This window comes from Ochotona princeps, chromosome 7, assembly GCF_030435755.1.
Source record: "Ochotona princeps isolate mOchPri1 chromosome 7, mOchPri1.hap1, whole genome shotgun sequence".
NCBI lineage: Eukaryota > Metazoa > Chordata > Mammalia > Lagomorpha > Ochotonidae > Ochotona > Ochotona princeps.
The window spans coordinates 71850251-71870398 of NC_080838.1; the positions used below are offsets into that span (position 1 = coordinate 71850251).

Here is a 20148-nt window from a genome sequence, read left to right on the forward strand (position 1 = left end):
CACTATTGATTGAGCTCCCTATTTCTGGCCTGAGATGGCAGCAGGGCTGTACTAAGTTTTTGGCACCCTGAATCTGTATGGGAGAACTGGAAGAAGTTCCTGGCTTCTGGCTTTGGATTGGCATCAAATGTGGTTGCTTGTTCCCATCTAGCTAATTCCATTCTGACCCAGCTCCAAATTCATGTACCTGGAAAAACATCCAAAACTTTGTACATTCATGTAGGAGAATGAAAAGAAGCTCCTGGGCCCTGGCTTCAGACTGGCCTAGCTCGGGCAATTTGGGGAGTGAACAGGCAAATGGAAGATCTCTCTCTCTCTTTCTCTCTCTCTCTCTCTGCAGCTTTATTTTTCAAACAGAAACAAATCTTAAAAAAATATATCTGGGACTTTAAGTTCTTGTACAGTCTAGCATCATGGTACTTTCATGGAAACAAATACATCAATATAACAGAATAAAAATGCAGATAAAGTCCAAACATCCAAACAATAGTTTGTTACAAAGGAGAAAAGAATGGGGAAAATGTGTTCTGAAATACTCTTGCAGAAAAATCAGACTTGCAGGGGTATGGCAAGGAAAAGGAGCAGGAGGAGGGTGGAAGTACAGGACAGAAAAGATGAGAGAAAGATCTGGAAGATTAAGCAAGATGGAAAATGGAAGGAAAGAAGGAAGAAAGAAAGGTAGTGAAAAAAATAGAAATAAGAGAAATCCCTCCATTTTAGGAAAGCATGTGCAACTTGGAAGATGATACATTAAATAAAATGAACTACACAGAGAAAACAATGTTGACCTAAATTGATGAGAAGTATGAAAAACATTTGATTTGATTCAAGTATAGAGTAGAACAGTGACTGCCACAGACTGACTAGAGAACAGAGGAGGGGAAGATCAGGACAGATTGGGCAGTGAGTACAAAGTCACAACAAGATAAGAAAAATAAACTCTATGCTCTTGCACATGAGAGAAATAACTCTACTAAGCTGAGTTATGGGTGACTGAAGTTGCCAGTAAGGTATTGTGTGTGTTGTCATAGTGAGAAAATGGGTAACTCCATATTTTAATATTCTCAACACAAAGAAATATCAAACAGGTGAGGAAATGGATATGCTAACTACTCTTATTTACAATGTGTATCTAAATAGCAAACTATATCCATAATATGTAAATTCTCAGATATTAACATTGAAAGAGAGTAAATTAATGAAAATGAACAAACTTTACTATTGAGCAATATGCTTGCCAATCATGTCTAACAAGACATTACAGTAAAAAAAACATGAGATTTTAGATAAAAATACCCAAAGATAAAATTCTAATATTACAAAAAATCCTCAATAATGACAAGACCGTAGGATATGAAAAAATACTTCTCCAAAAAAAGATTCATATATGCTGAAAACTATGAAAACTTTTTAATAAATGGAGCAAAATATGGTACACTTAAGTACAATTTACCATACTAATTCAATTTATAGAATATACAAAAAGTATGTAAAAATAATAATTAGATGGAGCATAATATGTTACATTCCATACTACAACTGAGCATGCTAATTAAATATATAGAATGTATGGAATATGTAAATATAGTTATCATTTGATTCAGAAATTCCATTTTTCGCTATACACGTAAGAAAACTGAAAATATATCCACAGCAAATTAGTTCATAGTACTAATGAAGACATTATTCAGTGGAGCCAAAAGAGCCCTGTGCAGGGGAGACAGATGTCCATCATCTTAAAATGAATAACATCATGTTGTATATCCCTACTCTCAAACATTGTACAACAGTAGGATAGAATGAAGTATACATATATGCTACAAAATAAGTGAGTTTTAAAACATTATCTTATTAGTAATCCAATCAAAAGTATGTACCTGTTATAAACACGTAATTTATATGAAATTCTCCAAATAAGAAAATCTATATGCTTAGGAAACAGGTTCAGAGGTGTTAGTGCTGGCAAATGGGAATTAGCTAAGTATTTAACTGGAGGTTTGCCAAATAAGTCTAAAAACAATTAGTGTTGGCCTGGCCCAATGGCTCACTGTCTGAATCCTCACCTTGAAGGTGCCAAGGTCACATATGTGCTCCAGTTAATGTGCCATCTCCCTCACCTCCCATCCAGCTCCCTGCTTGTGGCCTGGCAGAGCGGAAGAGGATGGCCTAAAGCTGTGGTACCCTAGGCTCTTTTAGGGGACCCCAGGAAGCTTCTGGCTCCTGATATTGGATAGGCTCAGTTCTGGCAGTTTTAGTTAGTTTGGGAGTGAGCCAGTGGACAGACGATCATTTTCTCCTATTCTCTTTCTGTAAATATGCCTTTCCAATAAACATAAAAATACATCTTAAAAGCAGTGATTTAAGCAGTGATTTAAATTCTGTGATATTTAGAACTACAGTCTAAGCTATACAGTGTATATAATACATATATATATATTCATATCATGGAAATTAATACAAAAATAAATGATCAAAGAAATTAAGTGAATGGTATGGCAAATGAATAAATTGAGAGCAAAATATTTTCACAAATGACAGAGAAGTTATTGAAATGATCAAATATCCAGGTGTATTATCCAGATATATTTTATCACTTTATCTCAAGTTCCGTATCAACAGTTATTATAATAGGTGATTCTTATTTATACTAGTCCGTTAAACTTTTTGTAAAGTAAGTGAAATGTATATTCAAAATCATGGGCTCCTGAATCCATGAAATTATAATAGAAACGTTATTGCATATGTCCATTAAAATATGAAGTCAAATTCAGTTTTTCCCGTGTGTCATCCAGGTACTCTGTTTGCTCATAAGTACCCGTACATTGACCTGTACAAGTTACATTTTAACTATGAAATTAGTCTCCCTGTATGTAGCCAACATAGAAGGAAACTACAGTTTTAAATGAAATTTCTGTTTTTATTGAGATGTCTACCAGGTGGATTTCAGTTCTTCTGCTGCTGCTGCTACAGTTCAGTTGCCACTTCAGCGCTGTGGGATGTGGAAAAGTATTGGTGTGGCCGATGGATTTCAGTCACTGGATCAATATGAAGACCATCCTGGATGAACTCGTGCAGAGGGGACATGAGGTGACTGTTCTCAAATCTTCAGTTTCTGTTCTGCTTGATCAGAACAATTCTTCAGCTATTAAGTTTGAAACTTTTCCTTCATCGATGCCCAAAGAAGAGTATGAGAAGTACTTTACGGAAGACCTCATGAACTATGTTCTTGAAATGGGAACTTGCTCATTTTGGAAATATTATTCAACTCTTCAAGAACTGTCATGGGTAGATTCTGATTTTTTTCAAAGTATCTGTAGAGATGCAGTTTTGAATAAGGAACTTGTGACAAAGCTGAAAGAATCAAGGTTTGATGTTATTTTTGCAGATGCCCTGTGTCCCTGTGGTGAGCTGCTGGCTGAGCTACTGAAAGTCCCCTTTCTGTACACACACCGCCTCTTTCCAGGCTACACGTATGAAAAGTACAGTGGAGGACTTTTGCTTCCCCCTTCCTATGTGCCTAATACCTTGTCAGAATTAACTGATAAAATGACATTCATGCAGAGAGTAAAAAATATGCTGTATGTGCTTTATTTTGACTTTTGGTTCCAAACTTTCAATGAGAAGAAATGGGATCAATTTTACAGTGAAGTGCTTGGTAAGTCTTGTTTTCTTTAGATGCTGTCACATCCTGACTATTTTGTGCTTTGCAGGTGACCTTGTATGCATATCAAATAATAGAAAATTGCCTTCTTTGTTTTAAAATGTTTATTTTCATTTTTATTTGAAAGGCAGCTTTACAGAGAGGAGAGACAGAGACAGAGAGAAAGATCTTCCATTTGATGATTCATTCCTCAAGTGTCCACGATAGCTAAAGTTAAGCTGATCTGAAGCCAGAAGCCAAAATGTTTTTTCAGGTCTCCCAAGGTGATGCAGGGTCCCAAAACCTTTGGCTAACATCTGCTTCCTTCCCAGGCTGTAAGCAGGGTGCTGGATCTGAAAAGAAGCAGAGGGGCATGAACCTGTACCCATTTGAAATGCTGTTGCAGACAGATCGAGGATTATGCTATTGATCCATGTATTGACCCCCCAAAACTGTTTTCCAAAAGTATAATGAGGGAATGAAAACCTAAGATATTGTGACGGAGCCTTGTGCAATGGCTCAATAGCTTATTCTCAGCTTGCATGCACTGGTTCCAATTACTGTCCAGGATGTTCCACTTCTCACCCAGCTTCCTCTTTGGTCTCAGAAAGCAGGAGAGGATGTGCCAAAGCATTGGGACCCTGCACACATGCTGGAGACCCAGTAGAAACTCCTTGATCTTGACTTCAGATTGTTTCAGCTCTGGGCTTTGCAGCCACCTGAGGAGTAAATCAGCAGAATGAAGATCTTTTTCTGTATCTCTCCTGTCTGTAAATCTGCCTTTCCTTAAAAATAATAAATTAATAAAAAAAAAAACATTGTGACAAACTCTAAGTACTATAGAAAATCTTAGATTATATATCAGCAATTGATAAGTTCCCCCATAGAGGATATTCCAAGAAGTCATAAAGCCCCAAAGTAAAGCAATGAGTGTTTCTCTAAGCAATTTCATATCCTCCTCAACATACTCCTTATTTTATCTTGAAAAACGGTGCTTTTTAGCCTACTAATCGTGATGAAAATAGTCTGAGAACTAACTTATGTATTTGTTTTCTGTTACATATATGTATATATACATAGCACTTTTAAAAAATTTTGTTACATATATAATAAATTTATGTATATATGTATAAATACATTTAGAATTAATGCCAACGTATTTTATTACATTACATAATAAATGCCACTGCAATTGGAATGTGTAGTATTTATAGTGCCGATACTCAGTAACAAAAATCAATCATTTAATTTTATAATTATCCTTTTTTTTTCAATAAGTTGTTGAAACCCTGTGTTGTGTAATAAAATGATTCAACTGGAGACCTTTATGCTTAGTGAAATAATCCTGTCCCAAAATGACCAACACACAATTTCCTGATCTGTTGAACCTAAACTCAGAATATTTTATAAGCAGAATATTTTATATTCTGTAGGAATGAAAACCACAGTTTGAAATTTGTTTACACTTTACAGTCTTACAATCTTGTGAAGCAATACTTTGTCTACTTGCTATTTGTTGAATTATTTACCTAATGGAGATTTACTAAAAATAGGTCATTGTATAAATTTTTAAATAAAAAAGGGGTTTCTTTGGTAATATTAGAGAAAAAAAATAATATTTGTACAAAAGACTCACTTTGAAAGCTTTTTAAAAAAGATTTATTTATTTTTATTGAAAAGGCAGATATACAGAGAAGAGGAGAGACAGAGCGGAAGATCTTCCGTCTGATGGTTCATTCCCCAAGAGGCCGCAACAGCTGGAGCTGAGCTGATCCTATGCCAGGAGTCAGGATCCAGGAGCTTTTCCGGGTCTCTCACATGGATGCGGGGTCCCAAGGCTTTGGGCGGTCCTCGACTGCTTTCCCAGGCCACAGGCAGGGAGCTGGATGGGAAGTGGAGCCTCCGGGATTAGAACCAATGACCATATGGGATCCTGGCACGTTCAAGGTGAGGACCTTAATCATTACACTATCACGCCATACCTAGAAACTATTTTGTATGTAAATATACTGAGGTGAGTTACAGCTGTAGTGTCTTTCCACAGTGTTTCTGGTATGCATACTTGCATGCTATCTTTAATATATTGATATCCACAAATACGTGGCACATCAGTTTTATCAATATAAAGACTTTGGAAAGTATCTTTGGAGACTTTCTCAAATCTCTTTCAGAAATCACCTGCAAGGTAAAGTCTACTGCTGTGGCCCCACAGGTTAAGTCACCATCACCTACAATATTAGAATCCCATATGAACAACAGGTTAAACCCAAGCTTCTCTGCTTCTGACAGAGCTCCCAGCTAAGATGTCTGGGAAAGCAGCGGGAACTGGTCCAACTACTTGTATTTCTGCCACCCAGGTGAGAGACCGTCGTGGAGCTCCGGGTTCCTAGTCAATCTCTAGCTGTAGCCATTTGGGAACTGAGCCAGCTAATGGATACCATACTCTTTTTGTTAGTTTGTTTCTCACAATGTCTTTCTCATTCTATAGGCCTGATTTCAAGGAAATCTTTTTCATAAAGAAATAGCATAAGTCATACTCACCTGATCCTTCTGTTTCCACTCTCTCCTTTAGGAAGACCCACTAAACTGACTGAGTTAATGCGGAAAGCTGAAATGTGGCTCATCAGAACCTACTGGGACCTGGAATTTCCTCATCCACTTTTACCAAATGTTGATTTTGTTGGAGGGCTCCACTGCAGACCTGCCAAACCCCTGCCTAAGGTAAACCTATTCCAGGCAGTTTGGTTCTACTTGTTTGGCTATTTAGGCAGAGATGTTTCTGCATTCTCCATTCAGTGCTTGAATTTTAGGGTGCTGTGGTCAGTGAAACACAGGATGCTAGCAAGAGAAAATGTATTTTTACTTGCAATGGCTATATGAATTTTATTTGTTCTATAAAGGAAGGGGGGCAAGCTGGGAGATTTTGAACATGAAGTTAGTTAAGATTTGTCAACAAGGAGGAATTCAATAATTATTCTTTCAAGGAATTCTGATAAGTGTGTATGATACTCCAGACTTAAGTACTTGTTACAGATAGAACATAAAAATGTTCTACGACCCAACACAGATTTTAAGTGTTACATGAAAGGATTTGCAAGTTGTATCATTTGAGTCAAAAGTGTTTTCAGATGTATTCTGCTAAGAAACTTCAGGAAAAGTTTCCTAAGTAACATGCATTTCGATAGTAAAATCGCCTGTGAGGACCAGCACAGGAAAACCTGCATGGGGCACAACAAAGACCACGTAATCTACCTGTACACAAAGGCAAATGTTTCTACTGGATATATGAGAACCCTGGTGTTATTGGCACTGCAAAAATACTTTATTATCGAGGATGAGCTGATTCAAAGCCAGGAGCCAAGAGCTTCTTCTGGGTCTCTCAGGTGGGTGCAGGACCCCAAGGCTTTGAGCTTCCTGTACTGCTTTCCTGGGCCACAAGCAGGGAGCTTGAAGGGAAGTTGAGCAGTTAGGATATGAACCATCACCCACATGGAATCCTGGTGCATGCAAGGTGAGGACTTTATCCACTAGGCAACTGTACCAGGCTGTTTTCATAATTTTTACAATTTTAATTTCTCTCAACAATTCCAGTTAACCCTCCATGAGGTAAAGCAGGAAAAAAAGCACATAAACAGACTTGTAAACAACAATGTAAGATCTCAACATGACCAATTTACTCATATAGAATACGTCATTGGTACTCTGTGCATCTTTGTATTGTTAAGAGTGGTAAACAGTGTTACTGCACTTTCAAATAGTGTCTTATGGGGTTTTTCTATATTTTCATTGACAGAAACAGAGAACCATGAATTCATTCAAAGGTTAAAATCCAGTGTTAATTGTTAAGTTTAAAAATCAAGCTTTCACAAGTAAAAAGTGTATTCAACTTAAGGAAAGTTCAATTAATATAGCTCTCTGTACTTCAAAGATTTCTTTTGTCTGTTTTAAGGTACAGTGGCCATACTGAAAGCACAGGATAAAAGCTGATTTTTGGAGGGATGAGAAAAATAAACACAGCCTAATTGTGATCATTTGCAATTGTTACTGTCATTAAAGTTACAAAAGTGAGATTTGAATCCACTTCCATAACCAAAAAGTTTAACTCATCATTAAAATTCTTTATAGAGCAAAATATTTTCTTTTACCAAATATAATTATAGATACATTTGACTATTTTAATAACCAATTTACCAAATGCATGAAATGTCTGAAAAACTCATATCTTTGACCAAAAGCTGTCTGTAGATTGGACATACTACTCACTGTCTCAGAGTTTCTGGTGGGAATTACTCTCTGACTCCTGGGCAAGGAAGTTTCCTTTAGATTGTCTCTTTGGAAGCTGATCGAGAATTTATTTCTCCCATGGGTAAGGTCTCAGACCAGCACTCATTTTTCAGAATTTTACCAAAAGTCTGTTCTGTCAAATATCTTAGCTTCTGGTTTTGAATTTTGCAGTGAGAAATTTCAGCATTTATTTGGAGATACATGAATCCCCTACACTGACTGCTTTCTGAGACCTGCTTCTTCCAGCACTGTCTCTCCTTCCCCCTTGCCATCCTTCCACCTTTCCCTCTGTGTTCCTTCAAGTCCCAGCCCACTCCTAGATCTGTCCACCTGGATACATTTATGCCTTTCTCCTTCAGCTCCTCAGTATGCCACATTCATTTAATCATTTACATCTGCCTCAAACAAGGAATCCCCTATTCCAAGGGATTCCATATCCCCTTGAAGCAAATATTTGTTGAAAAAAAAAGTAAAACTGACAGTATTTTATCAACTTGAACGCTCATCAGAAACATCTAGAGACTACAGGACATGCATCTCCTTAGCCTAAAATATAATCCAAAGCTTTCAGAAAATAAACCCTCCATATGAGGAAAAAAGAGTAGCTAAAGCAGTGTTAAACAAGCAAACAAGCAAAGCCAGAGCCAACACAATCTCGTACCATATCAAAGAACCTGGATGATTTTCCCTCGCAATAAAACAATGATGCTGTTACAAAACTTTGTGCAGAAAATCTTCATTTCTCATATCATCACTTATTAATACAAATTCTCACAAAAGCAGGTTTTCGTGGGACTATGTTCTATTAGTTACTCATTGAGTACTACATTTTGTGTACTGTTACATCTGTGATCTCCAGGAAATTGGAATGTATCATCATAAACAAAGGAAAAAGGAATGAAAGAAAGGAAGCTAGAGATGCTGGTATAGTTAAACCCTTTGAAACATGGGAAGTCTGGTCCCTTTATATTAACTCAGAAATAGGCATTTAAGTGACATAGGAAACTATGCCTGGTTTCATTGAAAAATAAAAAATAATATACCTTAGAGGAAATTTAAATAAATTAAAATTTCCATTTTTAGAAGGAATCTTGCTACGGGAACTTATCTAACTTGCTAAATTACTTTTAATTAATACAGTGAAATTATCTGCCAATCAATTTTCATTTAGTCATTATTGTTTTGTTTTTCTCTGTGTACTAAAAGATTGAATATCATTAGGATGCATTCCCAACTATGCTTCACTCAGCTTTCTAATCCTTTGCTTTAAATGTGTTCCAATATCACAAAATGTAGCTCTGTGTCATTTAATAATATGTAAGAATAACTACCACTAAAATACAGGAATCTGTTACCATGATTTAAAATTCCAGTAAAATAATCCCAAAAGTTCTGTTTATATTTGACTTATCATGGATAGTTTTCTGTTTCAGTGACACCTTTCACTCCAAAATCATATTTGAAACTTGATGTAGCAGGGAAATGTGCTGTCCATATCTCATCGCTTTATTATCTACAACAGGAATTGCCCATTTCAGAAAAATCCATGAGGTCTTTCTCCAATGGGAATCTCTCAATGTGTCCTATAACTACTGATGCCATTTACAGCTCCTGGTGAAGATGTATTTGTTTGGACGTACTGAGAATTTTATATGCAATCTTTGATTTTTGCTTAATGTAATCCAGACATGACAAGCTACACGTTGTTGCAAAAACACTTTTATCAAAAAATACAATGGAGAATTAAAAGCTTTCTGAATTGTCAAAATGATAAAGCCTCATCCTTTTGTAGATCCATTTGTTTTTATTAATTATTTTTTGCTGTCACAACAGTAATACCAAAATCTTTGCAAATTTTGAGAATAGTTCTCTTACTAATCATTGGCTGAAGGTTCTTTTCACAAGTATTTCTCAGAAAGAAAAATATATAAGACTATTAATATGTGATTATTAATTACCCATTGAATTCTGAAAATTATTTTAACTTGATGATGTAGGTTTCAATCACAACATACTATCCATATGATTTACATGGTGCATTCAGACAGCCAAACTCCACTGACAAGTCGCAACATTTGACATAATTTGTATTCATTGCTTTATCTCAAATACTAATCACCCTGTTTCATCCACACCAAAGAAATATTTTTCCTTTTATTAGTATAATGCAACCTATTTTATAATTTAAGAACTATCTCAGTCTGATCATTCTTATTCCTCATATATATGTATACTTATATATACATATACTTATATATATACACATATATATAGTGTGTGTGTGTGTGAAAAGTGTAAAGAACTAATATCCTTAAAATCTACAAACACATCCCTGTGTGCTTTCTTTGTGATCTGTTTTCTGTCAAGAAAAAAAGAGACAGAGAGAGAGAGAGAGAGAGAATGGGGAAATGATTAATGGCCAAAACACTCCAAGTGTACACGTGTACACATTTATTCATTAAGTTTGCCAGCTGATACAGTTGACATCTATACTTCTCCTCCAAATTACAAAGGAAGATCAAATCACTGATCTTAGACTAGAACACACACAATGACAATGAAAAAGTCTGTCATCCTCCATCAATTACCAGGTACAATCTGGAGATAAAAGGAGAGCAATTGCATTTGAAAAAAAATTAAAGATTTATTTTATTTTTTATTGGAAAGTCAGATATACAGAGAAGAGAAGAGACAGAGAGGAAGACCTTATGCCCCTTGATTCACTCCCCAAGCAGATGCAATAGCTAGAGCCACATTTGAAGCCAGGAACCTGGGGTCTCTTCTGGGTCTCCCATGTGGATGCAGGATTCCAAGGCTTTGTGCCATCCTGATTGCTTTTCCAGGCCACAACAGGGAGCTGTATGAGAAGCAAAGCTTCCAGGATTAGAAACAGAGCCCGTATGGAATCCTGGTGTTTGCAAGGCAAGGACTTTAGCTACTAGGCTACCAGGCCTGGTCCTGAAAAAAAAAAATTAACAGGCTTGTTAAAAACAGGATTTTCACAGATCTCCAGTTTAAAAATAGACAATCTATTGAGTGAATAAAAAAATGCCTGTTTATCCTAATACAAGAAAATATATAATTTATGATGTTTATCATTTTGCCTCTCAAGTTCTTCCTAATCTTCAGAATACAGATAAATGCCTTTATTAAAACTACTGTAAAACTTTGTATGCAAACAATATGTTTTGAATCATTCCTTTGGTGGGATGTGGAAATTTTTGTTGTTTCTCATAATAATTAGCACGGTTTTATTTTATTTAGTTTAAGTTTTTTGTAAATTTATTTGAAAGATATGAATATAAGAGACAATACTTATAAAATTATTGAAAAGCAAAAAACCGGAGAGACAAAGAGAATCTCCTATCTGCTGAATTGCTGCTCAAATTGTTGCAATGGTCAGAACAAAGCTGGTTCAAAGCCAGGATTCAGGAACATCTTCCAGGTCTCCCACTGAGTAGAAGGGCCCAGATACTTGGGCTATTTCTGCTGCTTTCCAGGGATATTAGCAGGAGTTGGACTGGAAGAGGAACAGCCAGGAATGGAACCTGTATCATTTGTGAAATGAACACCACAGACAACAGCCTAAGCCATGACAATTCCTCTGATAATCGATCTTCTACTTAGTGTTTGTTTTGCTGTGGTTATTTCATAATGAAACAAACACTTTCTTCACAGGACATGGAAGAGTTTGTGCAGAGCTCAGGAGAAGAGGGAGTCGTGGTGTTTTCTCTGGGCTCAATGATCAGTAACCTGACAGAAGAGAGGACCAATGTGATCGCATCAGCCCTTGCCCAGCTTCCACAAAAGGTCAGACAGTGTGCTTTATGGCAGCAACTACTGTAGACTTTCTCAGGAGGAGTTGATTTACTGACTGTTCTGTGCCCAGCTACTGCATCTGCAATTCAACTCCAAAGTCAAATTTAAAGGAAAAATGCACTTGTCAAATGATAAATAGTACTGACATTGCTGCTGATTATACAAAAACATTTGTACCTGACATTTTATCTGTAAGAAATATGCTTTATAGTTGCAATAAAATTAATATTACAGTGATATTGCAAGCTGGTATATCAGCAAACTCTGCTCTGTCATTTTGATGTTCTATTATAATATTACTGAGAACATTGTACACAATACAGATATGTTCACAATGGAGTAAAATGTCAATAACTGTACTAACACAGTAACTATTAATAAGTATTGAAAAAGAAAATACAGGAGTATATCACAAAATTTGGTCTTCACGTGGATTTCAAATATATTTTCTATACTTTTTAATATTCCTGTTCATTTTGCTATTTACTGAGATAATACAGAAAAAAAGAAAGGTGGGTCTAATCAAACTTGTTACCCAAACAATTTCACTCAGAGATGTGAAAATGTAGCCTTCTGTGGCTTAGCATCCTCTGTCAGTGTCTAAATGAGGAACATGTAAGTGAAAGATGGCAACAGAATGTAGTGTTCAGGCTGAACCCTTGAATAATTAAAAGTGGACCCACAAAGGTCGAACAATTATAAAATAACTTTGGAAAGTGACAAGCTCCTTACTATATATATTTTTTTAAAGATTTTATTATTATTGGAAAGCTGGATATACAGAGAGGAGGAGAGACAGAGAGGAAGATCTTCCATCCGATGTTTCACTCCCCAAGTGAGCCGCAACGGGCTGGTGCACGCCGATCCGAAGCCGGGAACCAGGAACCTCTTCCAGGTCTCCCACGTGGGTGCAGTGTCCCAATGCATTGGGCCGTCCTCGACTGCTTTCCCAGGCCACAAGCAGGGAGCTGGATGGGAAGTGGAGCTGCCGGGATTAGAACCGGCGCCCATATGGGATCCCGGGGCGTTCAAGGCGAGGACTTTAGCCTCTAGGCCACGCCGCCGGGCCCAAGCTCCTTACTATTAAACAAAATAATAAATAGACTGATACCAAACTTGTAAGAAGAAAGCTAAAAGAAAGCAAAGATGTATAAAATGAAATGGATGTATAGGCCATCAGAAATTTGCTATATAATTTGCACAAAAATTTACATAGCTGTCAATTTCTTACTAGCTTGAATTTGTCAGTAATGGCCTCATTTGTAGCACATCAAAACTACAACCCTTACCTATTTAAGTGTAAAAATAAGCATAGAATCCAAACATACTCTATTTAAACCACTGTTTCATACTTTTCATTATCCAACATCCTTTTTCCTCATTTGGTACATTTGTCAGGTGAAAGACATTTAAACATGTGAATTGTTACTCTGTTCAGAAGTCTAACTTGCTGTAATTTGGAATAAGTCTCATATAAGACATTGTCTTTTTCTGATTAGGTTCTATGGAGATACAGTGGCAAGAAACCACGTACATTAGGACCCAACACTCAGCTCTATACTTGGATTCCCCAGAATGACCTTCTCGGTAAGCCTGTGGGGAAGGAAGCCTAAAATACGAGAAATAATCATAAAAATTATTTCAGAGTGAGTGTTTGGAAAGTGAGTATTTGGGAAATGTTTGGAAAGTGAGTGTTTGGGAAGCCTTCATTCCATATCAGAGTACCTGAATTTGAGTCCCAGCTTGGCTCTGGATTCCAGTCCACTGCTAAATGCAGATCCAGGGAGGCACTGGGTCAGAGGGTTCAAGCTGTTGAGTACCTGCCATCATGTTGGAGACTCAGAGAGAAACCCTGAGTCCTGGGTCACCCCGGCCTCACAGGGAGGTTTTGTAGGGATTAGGGGACAAAGCAACAGATGGGAGATCATTTTATGTGTCTGGGTCACACTGTTTCCCCACTATTCAAATTAATAAGCAAAAGTTTAAAAACTACCCTAACTTCTCAAATTCATTTTAGTTACTTTTGGTTTCTTGGTATAAAATAATATTAAACAATCATTGGAATGTTTTATATATGTTCATATTTTTGTACTTAAATTTAAAATATTTATTTTAACTATAATAGCTCTAACAGAAATTTTCAGTAACTTCCCCATATGCCTGTTTTCTGTTTTTCCAATTTTCCTATTTTCCTACCACAGGAATATTTTAAGCGCCATTTGATTTGACTTTCGTTCCTATTACTGACTTGGTTTTTTTTCTGTGAGAAAAAAATCTTTATCTTGAAATAGTCATGTGTTTCATGAAATGCAGTCTCTCCTTACTTTAATGCCAGCACCATGGCATTCTCTCAGTCTGTGCATACCACATGTCAGATTTTGTGACCTAATGATTTCATTGAGAATATTATCTTATGTGCCCTCTTTTTTTTCATATGATTTTCTTTTATGTAATATCTGCATCTCCAATGCACTAAGGAGGCATTTCACTGACTTCAGTGCCATTTCTTGGCTGTAACAAAACTGCTTTCTAGAACTTTATCTTCAAATTACAGTAATTTGATTTTTCATTATACTTCTAAGATATATGATTAATCATCTTTTGTTGAAATTCACTCAACTCCAGGTCATCCAAACACCAAAGCTTTCATTACTCATGGTGGAACCAACGGCATCTACGAGGCAATTCACCATGGTGTGCCCTTGGTGGGCATTCCTTTGTTTGGGGATCAGTTTGATAACATTGCTCATGTGCAGGCCAAGGGAGCTGCTGTTAAATTGGACTTTATCACAATGTCAAGTGCAGATTTGCTCAGTGCAGTGAAGACAGTCATTAATGATCCTTCGTGAGTATAATAACGTTTTGTATGTTTATTGTTATTATTTTCTATAATGCAATTTTGTAGGAATAGAGATTTCCCCCTCCATCTTCCCTTCTTCCCTGTCCATTATCTATCCCAAAACCACTTTCTTCATACTGTTACAATAGTGTAGTCCTTCAACAATAGTACACGTCCAATATTCTGTTGTTTAAGAGCATCGCAATTTTAGAAGTGGCAATAATGATGGATAAATGGACATCGTTCAGTGTGTATGTATATTTGTCCTTCTGCATTTGATTTTGAGTCAGTGAAATTATTTAACTGTTGTGAAATATATTTCACTTCTCAATCAGTTTTTTGAAAGCTGCAAACCAAACTCACAGGTTTATGCATTGATTAGTAACAGATTGAATGATATTGCATATCAATATTTTAAAGTATGTAACTAAATTAGACACTTTTATTTCCAAATTTCTTTTGAAAATGAGGTATATTTATATACTATTAAAGTATAAATTTAAATTTAGTCCATGCTTAAGGTCATTAATTGTGATCAAAATATAATGTTCTGATTTAGGCTCTTTCTTTTCTCTTATGGCTGAAGATGGTAAATAATATTTCATGTACATTTTGAATATTCATTTATCATCTTGGGTAATGGCTCTTGCAATCACTTGTCACTTTTTTGTAGGTTACTACTAATTATTCTCTTGAGTTCTAAGAATTCTTTTTATAAAATAGTTGCAATCCCTCTCAGAATTGTAACTTGTAAATAACTCTCACGCCAAATGATTGATAGATCACTTTCTTGCAGCTATTTTCTAAGATACAGAACTACATAATTTTGATAAAATTGTCCTGAATAATCAATTTTTCAGCTTTTGAAGGAAATCAACTTGTGGAATATGGATCCCTAGCATAATCACTGTCAATTCAGCTTCTGTTTCTATTCTAAATTTTGATGTGTTCACTTTGGCAGCACATATAATAACGATGGTACTATCATCAATATTGGTAGTACCTATGTACAGTATCGCCTATATCACTCACAGTTAACAGTGTATTACCAAAAAGAAAACTGTAGTGAAATTTGTTGTTAGAAATGCTTCTGAGCAGACAAGAGAGGCGGGCACAGTGGCACAGTGCGTTGAATGTGTGTTTGTGGCACTGGTATCCTTTAATAGAATGCCTGATTAAGTTCTAGGTACACTGCGATCAGTCTAGCTTTCTGCTGGTGCACCAAGAAAAGCAACAAAGAATGAGTCAAGTGTGTGAGTCTGGCACCCATATGGCAGAACTGGATGGAATTCACAGCCAAAGACATCAGGGATATTTAAGGAGTTAACTGGCAAATGGAAGATCCCTCTCTCTCTCTGAAACATAACCAGATAAGTAAATAAAGTTGTTTGAAAAGGTACAAGACAGAAAATCAATATAATTCAGGGAAAAATTCTAACAAAATAAAAACTCTAAAATGGAGATATAGATATCAATATATTAGAATTTAACATTTAATGTAATCACTTTAATACAAAGATTGTCCAAGTAGATATTAACTAATAACAAGACATTCAAATTGAAATAAGGAATGGGAAGCTTCCAGAAATTAAAAAAAACATTTAACTAAAAACCATTATAGCTGTTCTAAACAGAAATAGCATACAAAAATCAAGGTCGGGCTCAGTGCAATAGCGTAGTTGTTAAAGTCCTTCCCTTACACACGCCGGGATCCCATATGGGCGCCAGTTTTAATCCCAGCAGCCCCGCTTCTCATCCAGCTCCCTGCTTGTGGCCTGGGAAAGCAGTTGAGGGCAGCCCAAAGTTTTGGGACCCTGCACCTATGTGGGAGACCTAGAAGAGGCTCCTAGCTTGGATTGGCTCAGCTCGAGCCATTTCAGCCGCTTGGGGAGTGAACCATCGGATGGAAAATCTTCCTCTTTGTTTCTCCCCCTCACTGTATATCTGCTTTTCCAATAAAAATAAATAAATCTTTAAAAAAACACAAAAATCAATGTCAAAAGTAATCATTTTTATAATGCTAAAGCATAAATGTTTAAATAATACAAGTTCCAGTTTTAGACATTTATTTGTCAATAAAAAAGAGTAAATTGCCATAAAGAGAAATATAGATGTATGTGTATAGTAACAGTGCAAAGCTTTTGTATTCCTCTCCCAATAACAGAAAATGTCTTAAAAAATAATGAATACATTGTGGCCAGCACTGTGTCACAGTAGACTGAAATTTCGCCTGCAGCACTGCAGCACCCCAGGGTACTGGTTCAAGTTGCAGCTGCACCTTTCTCTTCCCAGCCACGTGCTAGCCTGCCTGGGATAGCATCAGAAGGTGTCCTAAGTGCTTGGCCCCTGCACCCAGATAGGAGACCCAGATGAAGCTTCTGGCTGCCTGCCACACGTTGGCCCAGCTGTTTCAGTTTGTGCCACTTAGGGAGTGAATCAATGGATGCATGACTTTCTCTGTCTCTCCCTCTGCCTTTCATATAATTATAAATCCTACAAAAGTAAACTATCAAAATTACTGAGTAATTTACAATTGGTAGTCATACCTAGAGGAGTGCAGGCATTTTTACAGGGTACTGATTCTTTTCCCAGCTACTCGACTTAACACCCAGGTTCATACTAATGGCTCCAGAAAAGCATTGTTTGGGCCCTGGCATGCACATGGGAGACCCAGGTGATGCTCCTGTCTCCTAACATTGCCTGGTTCAGCTGCTAAAGCTATCTAGAAGGCGAACCAGCAATTGTAAGATATCTCGTTCTCTCTTTCCTCTCTCATTCTGTAGCTTTGACTTAATATGTAATTTAAAAAAAAAAGCCTTAAGAAGAACACAATTGCTGTAAGTAATCAATATGAGCAATATATAATTCCCCAAAGACACAATGAGATTTCAAATGTTCACAGAAATTCACACTCTTTCAATTTCAGTTTCAGGCAATGGGTCAATTTTCCATGACACATTGTAAGTTATCCCACCACAACATTTTACACAATAAAATGAAAACATTAGCCAATTTTGGAATATATATATGTGTGTATATATATATTTTTTTAAGATTTATTTATTTTTATTGGAAAGACAGATATACAGAGAAGAGGAGAGACAAAGAGGAAGATATTTCGTCTGATGGTTCACTCCCCAAGCAGCTGCAATGGCTCGAGCTGAGCCAATCCAAGCCAGGAGCCAGGAGCTCTTCCAGATCTCCCACATAGGTGCAGGGTCCCAAGGCTTTGGGCTACCCTCAACTGCTTTCCCAGGCCACAGGCAGGGAGCTGGATGAGAAGCGGGGCTACTGGGATTAAAACCAGCGCCCAAATGGGATCCTGGCACGTGTAAGGCAAGGACTTTAATCACTACACTATCGCACTGGGCCCAGAATATATATTTTTAAATAGAGGTAAACTGAATCTTTAAAATATTAATGGAGTCTTTCAATGAAAAATGAGAATATGATTTAAAAATTATTTTGAGAATGTCATACTTTTTCAGCAAAATTTCTTTTAATTCCATTTCTATGATCATTCTGAAACCTCCTCTCATACATTTATTTAAACACATAAATACATGTATGCTTATATATCTGTATCTATGGATACATGTATCAGAATAGAAAAATTTATCTTTCATTGTACATAAGACAGATAATGAAATTATCAGCAGAGACAACAGGTGGTGACCTAAATGCTGAGTCAGTAATGACAATGGAGGAGACCTGATCAGTACAGACTCCTGGCTGCTGCCCTGCCCATCCTGAGCTGTTTCAATTACCAGCTGAGAAGTCAACAGCAGACGCGAAGTCTTCCTCCCTCAAATATGTCTGCCTGTCTTTCTCTCTCTCTCTCTCTCTCTCCACATTGAAATGAAATTAAAATCAATTGATTATTTAAAGGAAGGATGTAATGTGGAAAAAATGGAAAAAAGAAACAAATATAAATTTTGGAAATGAAAAAAATATGCTTAAAATAACTAAGTATTTAGTTAAAAATCATAATTTAACATGACTCTTTATCTCAGGAAATCCACATTTAGGTATTTAGCAAAAGGAATATATGACTATGTAAACCACAGGTATATATGAAATGTGTCTAATTATACTAAAAATAATGTAAAATTAGTAATAACCCGAACATCACTCAGTCATTGACTCACAATATGATCATGGCACTAAACACAACACAGTGAGACTTAACATAGAAATAATATTAACCAAATATTTTTATGAAAGATAGAAAAAATTCATTTTATAATATTCTAGTGAATTACTAAGCAGAATCCGTGATACAAGAGTCAGGAAGCGATTACTCTGGGCAAAGAAGTCAGACTTACACATTCTGCCCAGCTTCTTGCCAGCTGCACAAGGGTGGTCACCTGATGAGGAGGTGCACCCTGCACCATAATTTTTCAGACAATTATTAAGTTGCCAAGAACTCACTCAGGATAACTGGATGTTTGTCAAACATGATTTAATTTGCATAATACTTGTATAGTATGTTGTAAAATTCTCACATCAAAGACAAAAATAATCATAAAACAACAGGAGCAGTGGCTATAAATACTTGCATACATTGAAAGGAAGAGCTTCTAAAAGTATTAATGTCAGCATGTTCATCAAAAGGCAAAACCCAACTAGGGAGAAGCAGGGTGAAATCATCCGGGGAGGATATGGGTGAGGGAGCAAAACGCAGAAACAAACCTCATGGCATCAAAGCAAAATCACACACAAAAGTGCCTGGAAAAGTACACACATTGGGCAAGCAATAGGAAAAGACATTTGTACTGTATCATCTTTTAGAGCTCAATCATCGAAGAGTTCTAGATTTTATTATAAATCTAATGACCAATGGAAGGATTAGTAGGATGGTATCCTAATGCAACACATAGTATTTACAATATCATTTCAGCTTCTGACAGTACTTCAGAGAGTTAAGGGATATGATAGACAAGGCACGAGACTGCTTAAGAAGTGTTTCCACAGCATGACACAAGTCTTTTTTAAAAATCTTAAAACACTCATTCTCAAAATGCATTTTGATCATTTCGTTCCTATTTGGAATGCTTCTTTACCTTTTGTCTATTGGGAAAAACATATTCCATGGTATTTTGAAATTTGCCTTCGAAAAATATTTCAACCAGGAAAAGTCCAGTTTAAAATGCCAGTTTCTGAGATGACTTAATTAAGCACATCTCTTCCTCAGTTACTTACAATACTCACAGAAAACAAAGCAAACTGTCATAGATTATCCTAGTCTTTACTCTCTTGCAATGTTGTTATCTTTATGTTGCCCTTTAGGTATAAAGAGAATGCCATGACATTATCAAGAATTCACCACGATCAGCCTGTGAAGCCCCTGGACCGAGCTGTCTTCTGGATCGAGCATGTCATGCGCCACAAGGGAGCCAAACACCTGCGGGTTGCAGCCCATGACCTCACCTGGTACCAGTACCACTCTCTGGATGTGATTGGGTTCCTGCTGGCCTGTGTGGCCACTGCTGCACTCATCATTATAAAATGTTTTCTCTTTTGTTACCGGATGTTTCCTAAAACTGTTAAGAGCAAAAGGGAGTAG

The 20148-nt window shown here is 36.6% G+C and overlaps 1 protein-coding gene across 1 annotated transcript; it reads left to right on the top strand.

Moving 5' to 3' along the window:
- Positions 1 to 2925: 2925 nt before the first annotated feature.
- Positions 2926 to 20148, top strand: LOC118759009 (UDP-glucuronosyltransferase 2B31-like). The gene is made up of 6 exons (XM_058667247.1): positions 2926 to 3655; positions 6213 to 6361; positions 11603 to 11734; positions 13243 to 13330; positions 14369 to 14588; positions 19872 to 20148. Exons 1-6 carry the CDS (start codon positions 2926 to 2928, stop codon positions 20146 to 20148), a joined length of 1596 nt encoding a protein of 531 aa, XP_058523230.1.

Coding starts and splice junctions, on each gene's coding strand:
- LOC118759009 (XM_058667247.1), top strand. CDS start 2,926: ATGTCTACCAGGTGGATTTCAGTTCTTCTGCTGCTGCTGCTACAGTTC. Junction 6,362..11,602: donor CTGCCAAACCCCTGCCTAAG/GTAAACCTATTC, acceptor CTTTCTTCACAG/GACATGGAAGAGTTTGTGCA. Junction 11,735..13,242: donor TTGCCCAGCTTCCACAAAAG/GTCAGACAGTGT, acceptor TTTTCTGATTAG/GTTCTATGGAGATACAGTGG.